General features: G+C 41.8%; 1 protein-coding gene across 1 annotated transcript in view; it reads left to right on the top strand.

Annotated features, from left to right (window-relative positions):
- Window positions 1-21,739, top strand: part of EDEM3 (ER degradation enhancing alpha-mannosidase like protein 3) — a 112,363-nt gene that overhangs the window by 66,206 nt on the left and 24,418 nt on the right. The window contains exons 9-13 of the mRNA XM_088453910.1: window positions 1,140-1,237; window positions 5,454-5,579; window positions 13,138-13,221; window positions 21,268-21,351; window positions 21,481-21,605. Of these exons, the coding sequence (XP_088310036.1) occupies window positions 1,140-1,237; window positions 5,454-5,579; window positions 13,138-13,221; window positions 21,268-21,351; window positions 21,481-21,605 (517 nt within the window). The remainder of the gene's footprint in view (window positions 1-1,139; window positions 1,238-5,453; window positions 5,580-13,137; window positions 13,222-21,267; window positions 21,352-21,480; window positions 21,606-21,739) is intronic.

Consider the following 21,739-nt stretch of genomic DNA (forward strand, 5'->3'; position numbering starts at 1 on the left):
GCCTGAGCAAGATTCACTTCCATTGTATCCACAGCTGCTTCTGGCTGACATTTCATCACAAGATTCCCCCGCTGCCCCCAAACTGATTTACTTGACTCTGGTAAAAGCGCTCAGAACCTGGAACCTAAAGGCTGGTATCCACTTGCCAATTAAAATGAGCGATATAACAATATAGTTATCGATCAATTGCTCATTAATCGTGGACCAATCTGGCATTAAAATGTCAGAAACAACCAGCGATGCGTGCTCCCACTGGTCGTTTCCGACACAATCATCGACTGGACATGCTGGTGAATCTGCTGTTAACGACAGGGATGAGGGAGGGTGCCTACACTGAATGACCTATTGTTCAGTGTAGGCTATGCAGGGGAAGAGGAACGACTGTACGATTACAATATCGGCTAGTGAATACGCACCTTTACTAAACTAAACTGTTTGCTATGAGAAGAGTCTTTGTTTGCTTAGTGCATGTTTTATTTTCCTCTCTGAAGCTCGCATTATGCAATTCTCTAGCTCAGTGCTCTTTCACTTTAACAAAGCTCAGTGTAAGGGAATTGGTATGAAATTCCCGGCAGCGGAAGCCCGACAGCGCTGGAAATCCCGATCGTGGATAGGTAAGTATTGTCTAACCTAACCCCCCTAACCCTAACCACCCCCCCAAGTGCCTAACCCTAACCACCCCCTTCCCCGCTGCCTTAACCTAAGTCCCCCGGGGGGGTGCCTAACCCTAACCCTCTCTCCCCCTAGCCTAACCCTCCCGGGGGGGGGGTGCCTAACCCTAAGTCCCCCCCGGGAGCCCTAAACCTAATCCTCCAACCCCCCCCACCCCACCCCGCGGCTGTCCGCTCGCGGCGCCTGGCATCACTACGATCGGGATGCCGGGCGCCGGTCTCCCGGCGTCGGGGAAATGCCGGGCGTCTACATCTAGACGCCCGGCATTTCACCCTTGCCGGGATATGACAGTCGGGAAGCTGGCTGCCGGTATTTAGGCAGTCGGCTTCCCGATTGCATACCAGTGAAAGTGACAATTCATGTCTTTTCCAAATACTAAATTAGTAGCATGTATATACTGTCCAGCAGTAATTATTCATTTATATATTCTTTCCTGTATGTATCTATAAAATGTGTTTTCTTTTAAGACAGCGGTGTGGGTGCAGGAATAGATTCTTACTATGAATATTTACTGAAGGCCTACGTGCTGCTGGGTGATGACAGCTATTTGGAAAGATTTAATACAGTAGGTGGATGACAGATTTTTAACACTTTACAATATGTTGTAGTAAATCGGTAATACACCTAAATGATTAAGGGCATTCATTTAGTTCATTACATTTTTTTTCTGGGATGTGTAGACACTTGTTCAATGTTGTTTTGCTCTTTAAGTTTTTTATTTTTTTACTAATTATGTTTGAATGGCTTTCAGTTATGTACAGTGGTCCAAAATCTTACTTGGTCAGCAGAATATATTGCAATTATTTATAAAGAATCATTTTAGGCTATAGTGTCACATGTCAAAAAAAATACCAAAGACTTGCGCTGCTATGAATTAATAACGTCACTATTTAATATATTGTATGTGTCAATATCTACAGACGCACTCAATAGGTAAATTGTATATATGGCGCAATAGTAGCTATGTTACAAGCAAAACATTATGAACATGTATATTACAAGATTTGGAATAAAAAATTAAAAAGGAAGGGAAGAAGAGAAATGAAGAAAGGCAGATGGAAATAGATAAATAGGCAAAGAAATAAGAAAAAAGTAAATAAATAAAAAGAAAAATAATAAATAAATGCAAGTAGGCTATACTAAGGATATTCCTGCAATCTTAAAAAAAAAAAAAAAAAAAAAAAAAAAAAAAAACCTTATTAAACATATATTAGCAAAGTGTCATGACACTATTGGTGTTAAATTGGAATCCAAGATGTTTCAAGGATTTTGCCGTAATTGCTTATCAAATGTATCTCTTTAAAAGGTAAAGTCAGCTAACCGCTGTTAAAAAAAAATCAAAAAAAAAAAATCAGTTTCTCCATATCAAGCCGGCAGTGTAACTCCTTTGAAAAAAGTGTCAATTTGTAGCAGAAATTATGCACATTTCCCCATATATAGCAGGAGACCCGATTTGCACACTGGGCAGACTCGTTAGCAAATATTCCAGCTGGAGGATAATAGCTCACAATTACGTGGTAAGAGCCAAATGCCGTTATTAACCAACAGTTACTGTAGCCTGACAATTATCCACATTAACTTGCACACATGTATAGCCAATTGTATCTCTTTATAGTATCTGCTAATGGCTGAAAGAAGTTAGTTTCTCCGTACCAAACCAACAATGTGACTCCTTTGGAAGAAGTGTCAATATGTAGCAGAAATCATTCACGATTTTCCCAAAAATAGTAGGAGACCCGATTTACACACTGGGCAGTCTCGTTGGCAAATGCATCGGCTGGAGGGTTATAATTATAACTCAGTTACGTGGTCTAGTCCCGGGATTCCGGCAGGAGCAGTTAGTCACCAGCAGTTAGTGTTGCCTAGGAATTATCCACGGTGATTTACACAAGTGTGTGGCCAGGGGAATGTCCACATCAGCATGCACAGGTAGTTTGCTGATCCAACCGAGCATCCTAGGGTGTGTGCGGGGACCGGTGCTCCTCTGGCAGCCGTATATAAATGCAGTATCCGTTATCTGGAGCAACCGGATTTCCCAGCTTGGAGAGAACTCTAGTGGATGTACTCAAATGGGTATACAGCTAACTGGAGCAGTCTGGTTCTCCAGCATAGATAGAGGTCGGATAGTGGGAAGCCCGGTTGCTCCGTTTCGCGTTTCACGCTCACATGATACTGCATTTAAATACGGCCGCCAGAGGAGCACCGGTCCCCGCACACTCCCGAGGACGCTCGGTTGGATCAGCAAACTACCTGTGCATGCTGATGTGGACATTCCCCTGGCCACACACTTATGTAAATCACCGTGAATAATTCCTAGGCAACAGTAACTGCTGGTGGAATCCCGGGACTAGACCACTTAACTGTGAGTTATAACCCTCCAGCCGATGCATTTGCTAACGAGACTGCCCAGTGTGTAAATCGGGTCTCCTGCTATTTATGGGAAAATCGTGAATAATTTCTGCTACAAATTGACACTTTTTTCGAAGGAGTTACACTGCCGGTTTGATACGGAGAAACTGTGATTTTTTTTTTTTACAGCTATTAGCTGACATTACCTTTTAAAGAGATACATTTGATAAGCAATTACAGCAAAATCCTTGAAACATCTTGGATTACAATTTAACACCAATAGTGTCATGACATTTTGCTAATAGATGTTTAATAAGGGTTTTTTTTTTTTAAAGATTGCAGGAATATCCTTGGTATAGCCTACTTGCTTATATTTATTTATTATTTTCTAATTTCTTTGCCTATTTACGGTATCTATTTCCATCTGCCTTTCTTCATTTCTCTTCTTCCCTTCCTTTTTAATTTTTTTATTCCAAATCTTGTAATGTACATGTTTAGAATGTTTTGCTGTTAACATAGCTATTATCGCTCCATATATACAATTTACCTATTGAGTGCGTCTGTAGATATTGATACATACAATATATTAAATAGTGACGTTATTAATCATAGCAGCGCAAGTCTTTGTTTTTTTTTTTAATCTGACTTTTTTCTCTGGAACCGTCACAGTAGGTTCCATCTGGGCTTGCAGCGCAAGGTATATATAGTCTGTTTAAATTAATTGTAATTTATTTGGAGATTTTGAAAGCTCCTTGTTTTTTAGAGTGTTTCTAGTGTCACACGTGCTTGTTTTCTTCTTTTTACACTTCAAAAAAAATATTCTCTATACCTATAATATGCTGCTTAAAATAAAGGGTACAGGAGTAGACCAGATATCACCTAGCTCATACAACACTTTCCAGTCACATGACAACACTAGAAAATGTACAGTGTCTTGGTACAGACACAAATTAACCTTAGCTGCCCAGACACAATAGTCTTTTCTCACAGTACAAACATGTTGAATGTGATCTTTAAACTATTGCTATTTATGTTGTACAAAACTATATACTTTATAAGATTTTAAATGTTCAAAAATATTATTGTACAGGTTTGGTCATTTTGATCACCAATACTTTGTTTGCTATGCATGTGAGCACATTGAACTATAATTAAATGTTCTTTATTACCCAGGTTTTATAGCAGTTCAAATTTGCTTGTGTGTGTGTTCAATGAAAAGATACTTTGTGCAAAGATCTTTCCATTTTTGGTTTAAGTGAACTGCTTATCAACCAATGTATAGCTATTTATCTATTTACAGTGCTATTTAATAATGTACGTAAGTTGTTTTTTCATCTTCCACTGAATCTCTGAGCTGGCATAAGCTCTGTAGTGAACTGCCTGTGTGACACCAGCCTTGTGTACAGAAGTTTAACACCTCTCCACATTAATGTTCGAAACTGGATGTTGACCTAATTCACATAATAACATCAATTTGCAGATTCTGGATTGCAGCAGGGTTTTAATTGGAATTGAACAAAGCATTCCAGCTGTAAAAAATCTTTTTAAGAATTTGGTCATATCTAAGGATACGCTGTTACGTTTATTCAGACATTTTGAACATTACTGTTTGCATGCATAGTCATTAAGATGTAAACTGGCTGATAGCCAGGTACTATGGGGCTGATTCAAAGTTGCATGCAATTCAGCCGCAAAAGCTACACCACCACTGTACCTCCGCTTGTGTAATTAGCCGTCATCGCTATAAGTATGCATTTGTACAACCTATATCACTAGTGCAAGAGATCCGTTTCAAATGACAGATGTCAGTGAACGTTCACTTCTGAATAGTCAGCAATTCCCACAGGACGTCTGACACTCCCTTCCACGCCCTACATGTGCGCGTCCAGTTATACCCATTCAGCCGCAGGTGGGGATGTGACGGAGATGTGCATGGGTCTATATCACCTGCAGTTGCACATAGTGGTATGTTCAGCTCGGTCACATGTGTAGGGTAAAAATGAGCAGGATCTGTTCACAAAACATACTTGTGTGCAACTCTGATTTGACCCCTATATGTGTACTATGCTTAACATAATTCTATCTGTCCAATCAGTTGATTGTGTCCCTCTTCTAAACACACTTTTACTACTTAAGTTAATGGTTGAATTTTATTCCAGCGTGGTTTGCCTGACTTGCTAGTTTTATTTCCTCCCAGAACCCCTCTATACAAAATATATTACCTGATTATTCAGGTTCTGTGTGGTGTTGTTTTTTAAAGATTCAGAGTAGCCCAGTGTTTGGTTTTCTCTGGGTATCTCCCATGATACTTAGCCAGCTTCTGAAACTGATTTAGTTTAGGAGAAGACATCAAGCAATGAAGTGTAAATAGTTTGTGATCAATACTGTAGACCTGTGTGTTAACACTATTCAATGGTTCTCTCAATGTTTAGCATTATGATGCCATTATGCGGTATATCAGTCAGCCACCATTACTACTTGATGTTCATATACACAAACCCATGCTCACAGCCCGGACGTGGATGGATTCCCTGCTTGCATTTTTCCCTGGTCTTCAGGTATGAATTTACACATAAGAGTGAATTGATGTAAAATCTGTTTTCTGCATCTCCATTACTGGTGGCTTTCTTTTGTTATTTTCTTATGTGTAAAAATATCAGTCTCTTAAAGGAGTATGCCAGTGATTTGTCTAATAAAAATACATATTACTTAACCTGCATACACACACAACGATTTTGTTACCAACGATTTTATGAACGATTTTATGAACGATTATCTGTCAGATTTTTTAATGTGTAATGAACGATTTTTATGAACTACAAACGATTTTTGCATATTCCCTTAATGAAAATCGTTGAGTTGACAAGTCTGACTGAACTACAAACGACAAACTACAAACGTGAACGCGCATGAACGATAATCGTTCATCGTTTGACTCAGAAAGTGAACGATTTTTGCAAACGATTATCGTTAAACGATAATCATTAAAAAAATTGCTGTGTGTATGCAGTTTTAGTGTTCATTCTAATAGTCTGCACCTGTCACAATCCGTGCAGTTCCTCTTTCCTGTCTGGGGTGTCGCTCTCTGCTTTGGTGCTTCTAGCACACCCTGGCCTGTATCTCAGCACAACCTGTAGCATTAGCTCAGTGTGCTAGAAGCACCAAAGCAGAGAGCAACACCTCAGGCAAGAAAGAGGAATTGCACGGGTTGTGACAAGTGCAGGATGCTAGAATGAACACTATTACTCTCTAGGAGATACATGAACCCCAGACATTGGTTTATATTAGAAAGACTAGTATGAAATATATAGTGTTTATAGTTTTTATCAATTAACAAAATGCAAAGTGTATGAACAGAAGAGAAATCTAAATCAAATCAATATTTGGTGTGACCACCCTTTGCCTTCAAAACGGCATCAGTTCTTCTTGGTACACTTGTACAAAGTCAGGAATTTTGTAGGATTGTAGTCAGGTGTATGATTAACCAATCATACCAAACAAGTGCTAACAATAATCATTTTCATATGTAGGTTGAAACAGTCATTAACAGAAACGACTGTGTAGGATGCTTAAAACAGCCAAAGGTGAGGTTGTGGAAGACTGTTTCATGTCACAAGTCATAGACCATGGCAAAACTGAGCACAACCAGACACAAGGTAGTTATACTGCATCAGCAAGGTCTCTCCCAAGCATAGATTTCAAAGCAGACTGGTGTTTCATGATGTGCTGTTCAAGCTCTTTTGAAGAAGCACAAAGAAACGGGCAACGTCGAGGTCCGTAGATGCAGTGATTCAGCCAAGAAAACTTGGTGCATCAGATGTAAGACCTATCATGCTTGCTTCCCTTCTAAATCAGACCATGTCCAGGAGTGCCATCAGCTCAGAATTGACACAATCTAGTGGGACCCAGGTACACACCCATCTACTGTTCGAGAGAAATCTGGCCAGAAGTGGTCTTCATGGAAGATTTCGCCATAAAGCCATACCTTCAACATGCAAACAAGGCCAAGCGACTCAACTATGCACAAAAACATAGAAACTGGGGTGCAAATAAATGGCAGCAGGTGCTCTTGACTGATGAGTCTGCAGGCAGAAGTGAAGCATGGTGGCGGTTCCTTGCAAGTTTGGGGCTGCATTTCAGCAAACGGAGTTGGGGATTTGGTCAGGATTAATGGTGTCCTGAATACTGAGAAATACAGGAAGGTGTTTATCCACCATGCAATACCATCAGGGAGGCATCTGTCTGGCTCCAAATGTATTCTGCTGCAGGACAAACAACCCCAAGCATACAGCCAATGTCATTAAGAACTATCTACAGCATAAAGAAGAAGGAGTCCTGGATGTGATGATATGGCCCCACAGTGCCCTGATCTCAACATCCTTGAGTCTGTCTGAGAATACATGAAGAGATTGAAGGATTTGAGCAAGCCTACAGCCACAGAAGATTTGTGGTTAGTTCTCAAAGATGTTTGGAAGAACCTCCATACTGAGTTCCTTCAAAAACTGTGTGCAAGTGTAGCTAGAAGAATTGATGCTGTTTTGAAGGCAAAGGGTGGTTACCATACAAGAAAAAAAAAAAAAAACAGCTGGCGCTAATACACTGGATGTAGACTAAATGAGATGGTCAACTTAGCAGCTGTTCAACTGTGGAATTCTGCAAGTCCACAAAAGGAAAGAAAGAAATAAACTACGATATTGATTTTAAACTGCTTTGGTGACCATATCCATAAAAACTTGTTCTTGTTTAAGTGCAAAAAAATCCACAAATAAGCAGCAATCTTTCATAATAATCAACTCATATGAGTTATATTGTAACCCTTATTCAAAGGTATCTCTTTCATGGAATCCTTGGTTACAATGTCCCAAAGGGCAATAGATAAACACAGTTCCGGCTGTGACTCATGACTTTAAAGAAAACTAATGCAAAAAATTGTCACTGTTACAATTATGAGGTGTTATTATTAACGATAATTATCCGATACATGTGACTAGGTTTTTGATGGTTCAAATATAACTGCTTAGTGGCTTTAGATTCCGTTTTCATCTATCTGGGGGATGCCTTATATCTGGGTTGTGCATAGTGAAGGGTGGAGTCGGACACTAGCTAGTTGAAACTGGCTCCCACCCCCTATATAACCCCTCCACTTCCACCATAATCTCAGTCTTGTTTTTAGTGCCTTGGAGTAAGACCATGGCTAGGTCCTAGCTTTTAGTTGGGTTTTATTTTTATGTTTTTGTTTGGCTTCTTGGTGCCTGTCGCCAGGAACTAACAGAGTGGGAGTTATATAGAATAGAGGTCTGTGTGAAACCTGTATCCCACTCTAAAGACGGCCCCTGAGAGAGTCACCAAACTACAAAGTCCCTGGGTCTCTCTCCATGCCAGACACACATCTGAGGGGGGCCGCTGTCAAAGATAAGGTAAGACTTGTTACAGAAAGTGTAAAGATCTTAATACCATTATGTACTGCTTCCCGGCATACTGCTTTTAAGCAGATTGGCCGAGCTTGTTATTACTCGCATGCACTGTAGACCCGGCTTGTCTCACACCTCCCCGGGGCTTCCACAGCACTATGCCGCTTTCAGTCCCAGGCCATTTCCTTGTTGGCCCACCGGAGGGGTTACAGAGCAGCAACATGCTGCTGGCTTTGAGGAGAGCAGGGCTTGCTGCGTTCCAGGCCGCAGCGCCGCTTCAAGTGTAGTCGTGCAGCAGGTGACGACATCAGTCCGGGCCGTTGGTAGTCTTCGGGGACCGCCGATGGCTATTGTTACACAGCTGTCCTGAGTGAGCAGGATGCCGTGGCTGGCCACGACTCCCCCAGGTATTATCAGTAGATCAAGCTGCTGCAAAGCCAGACATGAGAACGGCTGAAGTCTTGTGTGGAGGATATTGGGAGATGGAGGCTGACAAGTTAAGCAGTGAACTAGGATTATTACTTTTTACATGTATTTAACCTGGTGTTTTCTGGCCTTATAGATATATAAGCATCTTTTACTGCACTGTTTTTCTGAAATTTAGACCGTAACATACAGGGTATGTGGGATTTTTTTTTTTAACCTTTATGGTGGTTTTTTTTGCAAAGAATTTGGTCTTTTAAGAGCCCAGGTTTTTTTTTTTGCATTTAATAGATTGGTGAATAGAGTCTTAATTAGTCTTTTTTTTTTTTTCCTATTCAATCAGTGTTTAAATTTTTCCATGGGAATTTAGGTATCTATCGGTTTTGAATAGACTTGTCTGTCTTTTTCAGTATGGATAAGCCAGACAAGGGCTCCAAAAAACAGGGATCTGTCACTGTTTATACTTGTATAAAATGTGAGAAAAAATTGCCAAAAAGTACGGACCCAGGGTTGCTCTGTGCTGGTTGTTCACAGGGGGGTTTCATTCTCAGGCAGTTCGGCATAACAGCCGGTGGTGTCTGATTGGGCCAGATCTATGGCTGTTGCCATAGGTGAACTGCGTCACTTCACGGAAAATTATATGATGCCCTGTGCTCAAGCTCCTCCTTTGTCTGGTCCCTTGGTAGAGCCCAGATGGCCGAGAATATGGGACTATGTCTCGCTCAGATGGCGACGTCCCTAAATAAAATTATAGTGTGCAGGGGCTACAGCCGTTAAGACATTCAGGCCATTCCTCAGTAGATTTTCCTGGAAAAGAGGCTTCACCTACTTCTTCCCAGGAAGAAGGGGAATTGGATTATGATTGGGAAGACACCTCAAACTGGGAGGGTGACTCCCATCGCATTCAGGAGTTTCTATGTAGATAGACGCGGTCAGGGAAACTCTGCATTTACAGGAAGCAGTTATTCCAGAGACTAGTTCTGTTTCTTTAAACATAAGAAGAAACATGTATCTGTTTTCCCAGAATTTTTGCATTTTGAGGAAATATTAAATATCCTGGTTAAAAAAAACCTGGTCTTAAATTTCATATTTCATCCTTTTTATCCTTTTTCAGAAAGAGGATACCAAGCTTTGGGAAATTCCACCCATGGTGGATGCTCCTATTGCTAGGTTGGTCATAAATACTGTTATTCCCACAACTCAGTCTGTAACTCCTAAAGATCCTATGGATAGAAAGAATGAAGCTGTACTTAAATCTTTATTCACTCAGATTCGACTGGATCATCAATTTCCCCAAATCAAATTTAATTCCATATCAGAGGATGGTATTTTTGGGTCTTCTCTTTGACCCCCAGTGTCAGAGTGTTTCTGCCGCAGGCAAAGATTCAGGATCTTTAATCCAAAATAAGGATCATTTTACAGATGACTCAGTCCTCAGGGCTATGCAGATACTGGGAAAAATTGTGGCTTAAATCGAAGACATTCCTTTTGCCATATTTCATGCCCGTCCACTATAAAACCAATTGCTTTATGAGGGTGAAGCTAGACCCTCAATTAAACAGGCAGATGTTCAGGTTATCTCTGCAGACCCGGCAGTCTCTCCGGTGGTGGTTACATGATGCAAATCTGAACAGGGATCGCCAATTGTCAGTAATAAGTTGGACCATTGTCACCACAGATGCCAGCTTGACAGGCTGGAGGCCGGTGATTCTTTGGTCTGTCCAGGAAGCCTATCTTTCCATCAATATACTGGAATTCAGGGCAATTCGATATGCATTGATTCAGGCTCAATGCCATCTAAGGAATTTACCATTGCGAATCCAATCAGACAATGCCACACCAGTTGCTTACATAAACAAGCAGGGTGGTACACGCAGCTGGCAAGCAATGAGGGAGGTTTCGAACATCCTTCATTGGGCAGAAAATTGGGTTCCAGCTATTTTGGCAAATTACATTCCGGGAGTGGACAACTGGGAGGCAGGCTTCTTACGTCGCCACAGTGTGCATCCAGGGGGATGGGAATTACACCAGGAGGTGTTTTGCAGAAATAGTTTCAAGCTGGGCATCTCCAGACATAGATCTATAATGGCTTCTCATCTCAACAAGAAGCTTCCAAGGTACGGATCTCGGTCCTGGGATCCTCAGGCATATCTGGTGGATGCCATGACAGCACCTTGGGTATTCCAGCTGGGATACATCTTTCCTCCTCTGGTAATGTTACCAAAGGTAATTCAGCTGATTTGATCAGTGGCTCGGCCGGTCATTCTGGTGGCTCCAGACTGACTGCGCCATCATTGGTATGCAATTCTTTGGACCATGTTGGCAGTTGTTCCATATAGTCAGCCCCTGCGTCCAGATCTGTTTCTTCCGGGTCCATGTAATCACCCCAATTTGCCTCATTTGGCTTTGACAGTATAGTTCTTGAATCCAATATTTTGGGGGCCAAAGGGTTTCCAGAACCTCTGGTGAAAACCATGATACAGGCTCGCAAACCAGTTACTTTCCAGATTTATCATCGGATATGGAAGATATATATTTTTTGGTGTGAACAACTTAAGTTTAAACCTGACAGGTTGTCTTTTCTGCAAGAGGGGCTGGTTAAGGGTCATAGTTTGTCCCCTCTTAAGGGACAAATTTCGACCCTATCGATCCTGTTTCAGAGAAAATTGGCCTCCATTCCTGAAGTTCAAACCTTCTAGCAGGGTGTTCTTCGTATATAGCCTCTGTATGTCCCGCCGGTTCCTCCTTGGGACTTGAATTTAGTTTTGGAGGCACTTCCATAGGCTCTGTTTTAGCCTTCGAAAACTGTAGAATTGCGATATCATACTTTGAAAGTTGTTTTCCTTTTTGGCCATTGCAACGGCCAGAAGGGTATCTGAGTTAGTGGCTTTTTCCTGTAAATCTTCGCTTCTAATTTTTCATGAGGATAGGGTAGTGTTACGCACCAAACCTTCCCTTCTTCCAAAGGTGGTATCCGCTTTCCACATTACCCAGGATATTGTCCTTCCAGTTTTTCGCTAGGTTTCAGTAACTAATGAAGATTCTTCCTAAGCACGGTTGGATGTGGTACGTGCGTTACGCATTTATTTGGACCGTACTGTGTCTTTGAGGCGTACGGATTCCCTATTAGTGTTGATTGACTACACCAGAAATATGCTGGCCTGCCTCGAAAGGATCCATCGCTAGATGGATCTCTACTGCCATTAGGCAGGCATACTTGTCCTCAAATGTGACGGATCTGGCCGCAATTCGCGCCCACTCTATTCGTGCTGTCGGGGCTTTTTGGGCTGTATGTCATAGTGCCTCGGTTGAGTAGCTCTGCAAAGCAACTACCTGGTCATCCGTGCACACTTTTACCTAATGTTAGTGCTTCCATACAAGGGACAGCAGTGTTGGGAGAAAAATTCTCAGAGCGGTCACTTCTGACGCTCCCCCCTAATTGGCTTGCTTTATTATATCCCAGATGTAAGGCATCCCCCAGATGGATGATAAAGGAAATACGATTTTTACTCACCGTAAGAGTCCATCTGGGGGATGCCAAGGTCACTCCCTTGTTTGGTTTCATACTAAGATACCTGTGGTCTCCGGTTTCTCACTTCTTCCGTGGAACTTTCTCCGTCTTTGTTAAACACTAAACTGAGCTTACGGTGGAAGAGGAGGGGTTATATAGGGGGTAGGAGCCAGCTTCAACTAGCTAGTGTTCGACTCCAGCCTTTACTATGCATAATTCAGATGTAAGGCATGCCCCAGATGGACTCCAAGGAACAGATTTTACGGTGAGTAAGATTCGTATTTTTATGCCTTAACACTAACAATGTTTTTCCCATTTCGTCACCTAATATTGTGTATTGCATTAAAGAAAGAAGTTGATATTCATAAATGTAATTCTATTCCTGTAAGTTCAGCATACAATAAAAATATAATAATATTAATAAGGGATATTTATATATTTGCCAAGATTTTATTAAGCTCTTTAAAGAGAACAGCCGTCTGAGTGTAGATTACAGAACAAATAGTTCATCGTGGCAGTAAAGCAATATGGTTCATGGATTGAAAAGGTAACTTGTTAATATCCGTGTTATTAAAACTTGCATTAACTTCATTTTTTTTTATTTAAGCACGAAAAACAAATTTGCATATGATCCAATTTAGTACAGGTCTAATATCTGAATCACAACATTTGATACCTTAAGCACATTTCTTCCTTATCTTCAAGAAGTCTACTGCAAACGTTTACAGTGGTATTAAAGCAATTTTAACTGACTCATATTTTTTTTGCTAGGTCTTGAAAGGAGACATAAGACCTGCTATAGAAACTCATGAAATGTTGTATCAAGTCATAAAAAAACACAATTTCCTGCCAGAAGTAAGTAAGCTATTTTATGTACATACATGTGCAATTCGCATGTGCAATTAAGATTTTGTAAGGAATGTCGAGTTAGGGTAATGTTAAAGAGCAATGGGCTCCTGGTGGCTGATTATAGTGGTTAGGGACAACCGTACTACAAAATGCATTTAAAAGGTGAAATAAGCTGTTGGCGAGAGAACACCTTGGGTATGTCAGCACAGAACTTAAGTATGCCAACCAGGAGGATGGAAACCACCCACCAAAGTAGATTTGGTGATGGTTATTTCTTTTTTTGGCAACAGATATTATTCATCTATTAAAACAACGATGACAGATTCTCTTGTTGTATCTTGGCCTGGACCATTAACAATTACATTTACAATGGTAGGGCCTACTAATTTCTATTTTCTAATTTGTAAAGAGCTAACATTTTGCAGTGCTCTCCCAAGCAAACATACTAACTGTTAGGTATGTAAAATACTTGATAAAAAATGTTGTTTTGCTACCTTATGTACAGTATCTGTTGGGGGGTACAAATTCATGGATACAGGCTCTGTGCTTGTTCCAGACTCCAGGCAGTTACCAGCAAGTCCTTTCCCACTCTGTACCAAAATTGTCCTGATACCGAAAGAAATAATGCATGCTGGGGCTAACTGGTATAGCCCCATTTGTCCATATATTATATAAAGGTGATATTACTTTCCAAATGGGTGAAAACCTGGGATCCAGTGATCATCAAGCAGTATGGTTCAGAGTAAAGACAGATACTGACTCACCCCATACAAAAACAAAGCTGTTAGATTTTAGGAAGGCTGATTTTGCAGGGATGGGAAGATGTATAAGTAAAAAACTTTGGCAGAGAGGAGGAACTTGAAAGGAGTGCAGGAGAGGTGGGAAAATGTAAAAAGTGCAATATTAACCACTTGCCTGGCACGGTCGTATCAGATACGACCGCACCAGGCTGGGCTTTCCCTGACATGGTCGTATCTGATACGACCAGTCAGAAATGCCCACTAGGCGGCTGTGGGAAGCTAATCCTCCCGCAGCCGCCTACATCAGAGGGACCTTCTGGTCCCTCTGCAAGCGTGGCTGCCTCGCTAGCGTGTCCCGATCACTGCTGGCCACAGTGATCGGGCACCGTCGGCAACCCCCCCTCCCATAGAAGCAGCAGTGCTGCTGCTGTGACCCGATCACTCTGGCCAGCAGTGATCGGGCAGCCATCTCCACCCCCTTCAGTGAACAGCAGTAGCGGCGGCTCTGGTAGCCGCCGCTGCTGCTATCTATCCGGGCCGCCAGCGGGACACCCTCCCGCTGCGGCTCCAGAACTACAGTGATTACCTAGTGATCACTGTGTGTGTGAAGGAGCAGCGGCGGCGGCTCTGGTAGCCGCTGCCGCTCTGTATCCGGGAGACGCTCCCGCTGCGGCTTCGGCTCTACAGTGATCACTAGGTGATCACTGTGTAGGAGCAGCAGCGGCTCTGGTAGCCGCGGCTGCTGCCATGTTCCCCCGGCCTCAGCTCCGCCTCCCCGTCCCCATGTGCCCGATCACTGCTGGCCACAGTGATCGGGCAATAAATAATAGAACAATTATAAAATATATGTATATGTATGTGTATATATATAATATGTGTGTGTGTATGTATATATATATATATATCTATCTCTCTGTATGTGTGTATATATATATATATATATATATATATATATATATATATATATATGTGTGTGTGTGTGTAAATATATATGTATATATAATTTTGTGTAAATATATATGTATATATATTTGTGTGTGTGTGTATATATATATATATATATATATATTAATAATAATAATACACGTTATGTTCGATCAATATATAGATCGATGGATATAGCAGAGCCTCTGATTAGGGATGGCAACTGACCATCGATGGTTTGCAAACTATCGATGGCCTGACTGAAAACAAGTGGTTTGCCATTGCTGGTGGCCATCAATGTTGCATCATCGATGCCAACCCTCAATCGATGTTTAGGAAACATCGGCAGTTGTGGTGTACACAATCTCCTCGACCAATCGCAAAACAATTGATGGCTTCTAACGATGGTTGAACCATCGATGGTACAGCCGTCAATGGCCATCACTACAGTATAATATAAAAATTGCTATTTTTATGGTATACTGTGTTTTTTTTTTTTTAAATATTTTTTTCAAATACAATAGTGATGGATAAGTTTAACATTATGTTCGTGACCTAATTCAATCATAAAAGAAACTGACAATTTTGGAGCGGTTTTTGGAAAAAGAATTCGTCAGTTAAGTGGTTAAAAGCAACAGACCTTTTGTATCAAAAGGGTTAGGAAAACCACAAGGAAAAGGAAGCCAGTGTGGTTTGGGAAAGAGGTAGCAAGTATTGTGAATGCAAAAAAGATGGCAGACGCAAAATAATGAAGACAGAGGTGTATCTTGTAAAACAGAAGGAGGCTAAGAAAGTAATCAGATGTGCCAAGGCAAAAGTTGAGGAGAAAATGGCACAGTCAGTGGGTAAAGGGGGCGCATGGCCGGCGGTTCAAATCCCGACAGCTTCAGCCCGGCAAGGGTGAAGATCCCGATCGTCCCTAAGGTAAGTATCGCTAACCTAATTTTACCCTTAAGGTGCCTAAACCTAACCCCCCCCCTTCCCCGCTACCTAAACCGAAGTCCCCCGGGGGGCTGCCTAACACTAACCTCCCCCCCGGGGGTGCCTAACCCCAACCCTCCCTCCCCTAGTCTAAACCTAACCCTCTCGGGGGGGTGCCTAGCCCTAAGTCCCCCCCGGGAGCCCTAAACCTAACCCTCCCGGGGCAGTGCCTAACAAATCTTATTGACTTTTTTGACTGGGTGACTTAGGAAATAGATAAAGGGGGGGGCCATAGATATAGCTTATCTAGACTTTAGTAAGGCTTTTGACACTGTTCCACATTGTAGACTGTTAAATAAACTGGAAAACATGGGATTGGATACAAAGATAGTTGAATGGATAAGATCATGGCTGCAGGATAGGAAACAGAGTTGTAGTAAATGGAGTGCAATCTCAAGAGGGAAATGTTACCAGTGGAGTACCTCAGGGATCTGTACTTGGACCAGTGCTTTTTAATATCTTTATTTATGACATTGCAAATGGTATTGAAGGGAAACTGCCTTTTTGCAGATGACACAAAGGTATGCAACAGGGTAGACACACTAGGAGGGGTAAAACAAATTATTAATGATCTAGGTAGACTAGAGGAATGGTCAAGAACGTGGCAACTACAGTTTAATGCCAAAAAATGCAAGAGCATGCACTTGGGTCTCAAATCTAAAGGCTAAATATAGTATTAATGGCACTATACTGGAAACTACTGAAGAGGAAAAGGATCTAGGAATCACTATTTCAGGTGACTTAAAGCAGTGGTGGGGAACCTTTTTCCGTCCGAGGGCCATTTTAATATATATAACTTTATTCGAGGACCTGGTGCAGACCACGCCCCTCCATGTGATGTCACATGGGGTGGGGCCACAATCGCAGGTGATTACAGCAATGGAGCTATAAGGGCAGCGGTGTGACCGTCTAATGCACTCCAAGGACGCTCCAGACGGCACTGCTGCATAGATTCTTGCTGCAGGGTGCCAATCTAGGCACCCTGCTAACCAGATGAGGCTAGCAGAAAAAAGCTCAGAGGGCCGCACCAAATGATTTCGGGGGCCTTATACGGCACCCTGGCCTGAGGTTCCCCACCCCTGACTTAAAGGCAAGCAAACATTGTAACAAAGCAATGAGGAAGGCAAGTCAGATGCTTGTTTGCATAGGGACAGGAATCAGTAGTAGAAATAAAGAAGTGATAATACCACTGTATTGGTATGTCCTCATCTCGAATACGGAGTTCAGTTCTGGAGGCCATATCTCCAGAAGGATATTAATAGAGACTGTACAAAGAAGGGCAACTGAAATGGTGCAAGGCCTACACCACAAAACGTACCAGGAAAGACTAAAAGATCTTAATATGTATAGTTTGGAGCAGAGAAGGGAAAGGGGGGACATGATAGAAACGTTCAAATATATAAAGGGTTTTAACATGGTAAAGGAAGGAGAAATTCTTCAAAGAAAGAGAAGTATTAGAACAAGAGGACATGTTCTGAACCTGGAGGGTGGTAGGTTCAGGGGAAATTTGAGGAAAAATTACTTCACAGAAAGAGTAGTGGACAAGTGGAATAGCCACCCATCAGAGGTGGTAGAGGCTAAAACAGTAAAGCACTTTAAACATGCATGGGATAGACATAAGGATATCCTTCAGAAAAAGTAAGGATCAATAAGGGTTGAGGTAACAATATGTTTAAAAATGGGGAAGACTAGATGGGCCAAGTATTTCTTATCTAATGCTAATCTCTGCTGCACTTCCATTTGCTTGCACTAAGCTTTCATTTGCTCAATTCACCTAAGTAGCTTGCACTGCTTAATTTTTATGCAAATAAGATGTATTTTATAAGGTGGCACAGTTGTACATTATTATGGCCTGATACCCACAGCGTATGGATACCTCAGTGGTCTCAATTCTATTCAGCATTGTGCTGGATATCTTTAGGTAAAGGAGCCTGACCACCTGCTTATTTTAGTGGTTTGTATTAGTTAATGGTATTCTGTTGGGTACAAAGTAATATTTGTATATACACACAATTGGATAAAAGAAGACTGCTACGAAGTCCACTTGCTTGCCCTTGAGATAAGCTTATGAGAGAGCCACTGCAGAAGAGAATTACACAGGAGAGCAAATGATGCTTCATTGGAACGCTCAATGGTTTGGTTCAGATGGCTGATCGCAAACCCTGAAATGGTGAGGATCCAATGTTTCTTCACCATTGCAAGTTTGATTTCCGATCTCTCTCTGTATTAAGGAGCAGTGCAGGCATGTTTGTTTGGCTCCCAAACATGCAGAAAATATATGCACCTTCAGTGAATTTCCCCTGTATTTAAACACATGTCTCAGTTTACCACACCCGGGACTTGAATTTTAACCTCACGTGCTACAGTCAGACATCTATCATGCAGCTACAGATATGTCCTTATACATTTAGCCTCAATATGCCATGTGACGTGAGACACTTGGCTTAAATGAGCCACAAGGTCCCGTGTGTTTGTCTGCTTACGCCAAGCTTCTTTCAGCCAAAACGCATCTTTGTCATAATGCTATACAAAGACGCAGCAGGATACTGCACTAATTAATTTGTTGTGTGGGAAAAAAGCAGCGGCCGCTGCATTGTAGCATTTCGTACACCGATTCAGACGGTCACATGGATATACAAGTGTGCATATCAAATTAATCGGTGCAGTCTCCATGTGCATCTTAATTGCATTTCATTGCATTGCAAGGGACCTGGCAGGCCAAGAGGGGCTGTTTAAATGCAACTGTAGCAACAATGTATGAGGACACATCTGTATTTGTTCTTGCATATGAAGCCTATGAATTATAAGGGGTCTATTTATCAAGACCATTTTTCATAAAATTACACAAACTACTGTTTCTGCATAATGTTATGTATTCCCACAATGTACTAACAGCCAAGGTTGAAGACTGGTTCCTGAAGTACACCTGCAGCCTTTATTTGTTTACATTGTACTCGCCTGTAACCCCTTTCCATTGATCCTGAACATGACCCCACTGTATGCTAACATGCATTTAAACAGTGGCGTAACTACAGTGTGCGCCGCTGCTATGGTGCCCAAGCTGCCTCTTTGGCCTCCCGCTCTCCCTGAACCCAGTCACGCCAACAAGGCCCAGTCAGGGTCGCCGAGGGGGGTCCAGGTGTCAGCAGTGTTGATTTGGTGCCGGCCCGCCAGCTGATTACAGCTGGCGCACAGGCAGGTAGACATGGAGAGACAGCACCGCTGGTCACAAGGCAATCGGAGCTCGTGGACCGAAGCAGTGGCGGCTTCTGATTGACTGCCAGTCCGTGAGCAACTATTGACTTGTGACCGGCGCCAGATTCTAATTGGGCCGGTGCTGTCTGTATTTAGCTGGAGGCTCGGCCCAATTCCACACCTGCTGGCTACTGATGGCATACTGGGGGAGGCGAGAGGCTGCTGGAGGGACAGTTGCTGGAGGGGGCATAATGTGTAAGGGGCTTTACTGTGTGGCATAATGTTTAAGGGGCACTACTACTGTGTGGAATAATGTGTATATAGGGCACTACTACTATGTGTCATCTGTAAAGGGCATTACTGTGTAGTGTAAGGTTTACTACTGTGTGGCATAACGTGAATGGGCTCTGTGTGGGGGCCAATGTTCTTTTTTTTACCTCCTGGGTTGGGGCCTTTTAAGATCTTGCTATGTGGCCCACAGAGTTCTAGTTATGCCCTTGCATGCAAGCACAGAGGGCTGACTAATATATATGGTCACTTTAAGAAGGACTAGCTGTGGATTTTATGTGAACTTGCATGAGTCATAAAGTTTGACACTTGCTCAGACTGAGGTTAAAAGGATACTTTTGTAGCTTTCAATGTAATTTGAGATTCCCTATTTTTAGGGATTGTGTGACAGTGTGTGGCCCTAATGAAGTTTAAACCTAGGCAGAAACCTAATCCTGGTCAAACTACACCACAATGCCAAATTTGGTGGTGCTAGGTCCAAAACTTTGGCTGTACATAATGGACAGACAGACACACTCTTTCTCGTTTATTGTACCAAACTCCAAAAAGCAAATCTGTTCGAAGTTTGGCCCCATAGGTTTACACCATGCTCAGATGATTTAAACCGCTTTATGCCTACGGAAGCAATCTCGCAGGGTCAGACTCCCAGGAGGAGTCTATAAAAAATGTGAAATACTCCTCCAAGACCCAGGGATGTAACTCACAAGGAGGGGGGGGATTATCATTACTGCTATCCCTGCGAGTTACAGTAAGTATATAACAGATATTTTTTGTCCTTCGCGAGGTGGACTATTAATAATTGTGACACTGCAATTTATGCCGTTTGACTGCACAGTGTATTGATCTGCTTGGCTGCAGTGGTTTAAACTGACAATTACAACTAGCTTCATATACTTAAACTTTCTAGGCTTCCTATGCATGAGCAAATAGCCTATATGGTAGGTGTCTGACTGTAGTACGTGAGGTTCAGAGTTCGTGTCTTAGGTATGGCATGCTGAGAATGGGCCATTTTAATTACGGTGGGATATAACTGAATAATGAGCTGCACATAAATCATGTAATGACTGGTAGCTAACAAGTTATGTGTAGAAATATGGTGTAGAAGGTAGTGTGGAGAGATCCATTGCTTGGAGTGAAAAGTAGGAAAAAAATCTTTTTTGTTTACGAACCAATGTTTCTTAAGCTGGGTACACACCTAACAGATATACCTGCAGTGTTCATAAACACTAAACCATCATCTGGCCTTGGGTCCTGCTGACCGGTAGTCGCGCCGTGACCCCCTCCCCACAGACTCCTCTTCTAGTGTACACACAGCACGTTGGACAGTTATATCTGCCATCGACTATGCATCACTATCACTATATTTTAAAAAAAAATGCACACTATTATTATTATTATACTATAAATAGCAGCGCATTAGTATTTCATACAATACCGCTTTCCTATATCTGAATGACTATTTGAGTAGTACTGTGTGTAATTGTGTGTGTGTGTATATATATATATATATATATATATATTTACATGCAAAAGCTGGTTACAGTATGGCTTTTATCTCCATCCTCTTTTAGTTTCTAGTTTTGCGAAGAGAGTTGTCACTTCATGTCCGGTTGTACAGCAATAGCAATAAAACCAGCATTACTTTCAGACTATAGATAAGAATGATTTGCAAAACCTGCGCACGCCATCCCAAGGTACTAGCAGAAAGGAGCATTAACTACTGCCTCGGGGCTGCACGCACATTCTTTATGAGTCTGTAATTAAATGGCTCTGGGCAATTTGCCCGTGGGACAGACCACGTGATCAACCTACGGCTAATTTAGGGTGCGCCGTAGAAGTTATATATTTGCTCTGTTTTGCAATTGCTGTAGAAAATGTTTGTAATTGCATAGTAATTATTTTGTTTAATGTTTAAATATTTTAGGCCTTCACAACTGATTTCAGAGTTCATTGGGCTCAACATCCGTTAAGACCAGAGTTTGCAGAAAGTACATATTTCTTGTACAAAGTAAGATCCTTTTTAATATGTTTTGGTGTACACTTCGAGAATATTTCTTCATCTAGATCTAAATATATATTTATTGTTTGGTGTATGTGGCAGTAATCACTTAAGGTTATTTCATACTAACTGTTACAGGCAACCAGTGATCCTTATTATCTAGAAGTTGGCAAAACAATAATTGAAAATTTGAATAAATATGCACGTGTCCCCTGCGGGTTTGCAGCAGTCAAAGATGTGCGCACTGGGAGTCATGAAGACAGGTATGCATGATATACTTTTATTGATCCATCAGACAGCTGCAAAACCTTATGTTGTGTTAACATGTTCACTGCTCTATTTTTGTATCATAGAGACATATTTACTTAGGCTGCGAAAAGAGGTATGACGTCATTTT

The sequence above is a fragment of the Taudactylus pleione genome, unplaced genomic scaffold (genome assembly GCF_031769625.1).
Source record: "Taudactylus pleione unplaced genomic scaffold, aTauple2 ptg000602l, whole genome shotgun sequence".
NCBI classification, from domain to species: domain Eukaryota; kingdom Metazoa; phylum Chordata; class Amphibia; order Anura; family Myobatrachidae; genus Taudactylus; species Taudactylus pleione.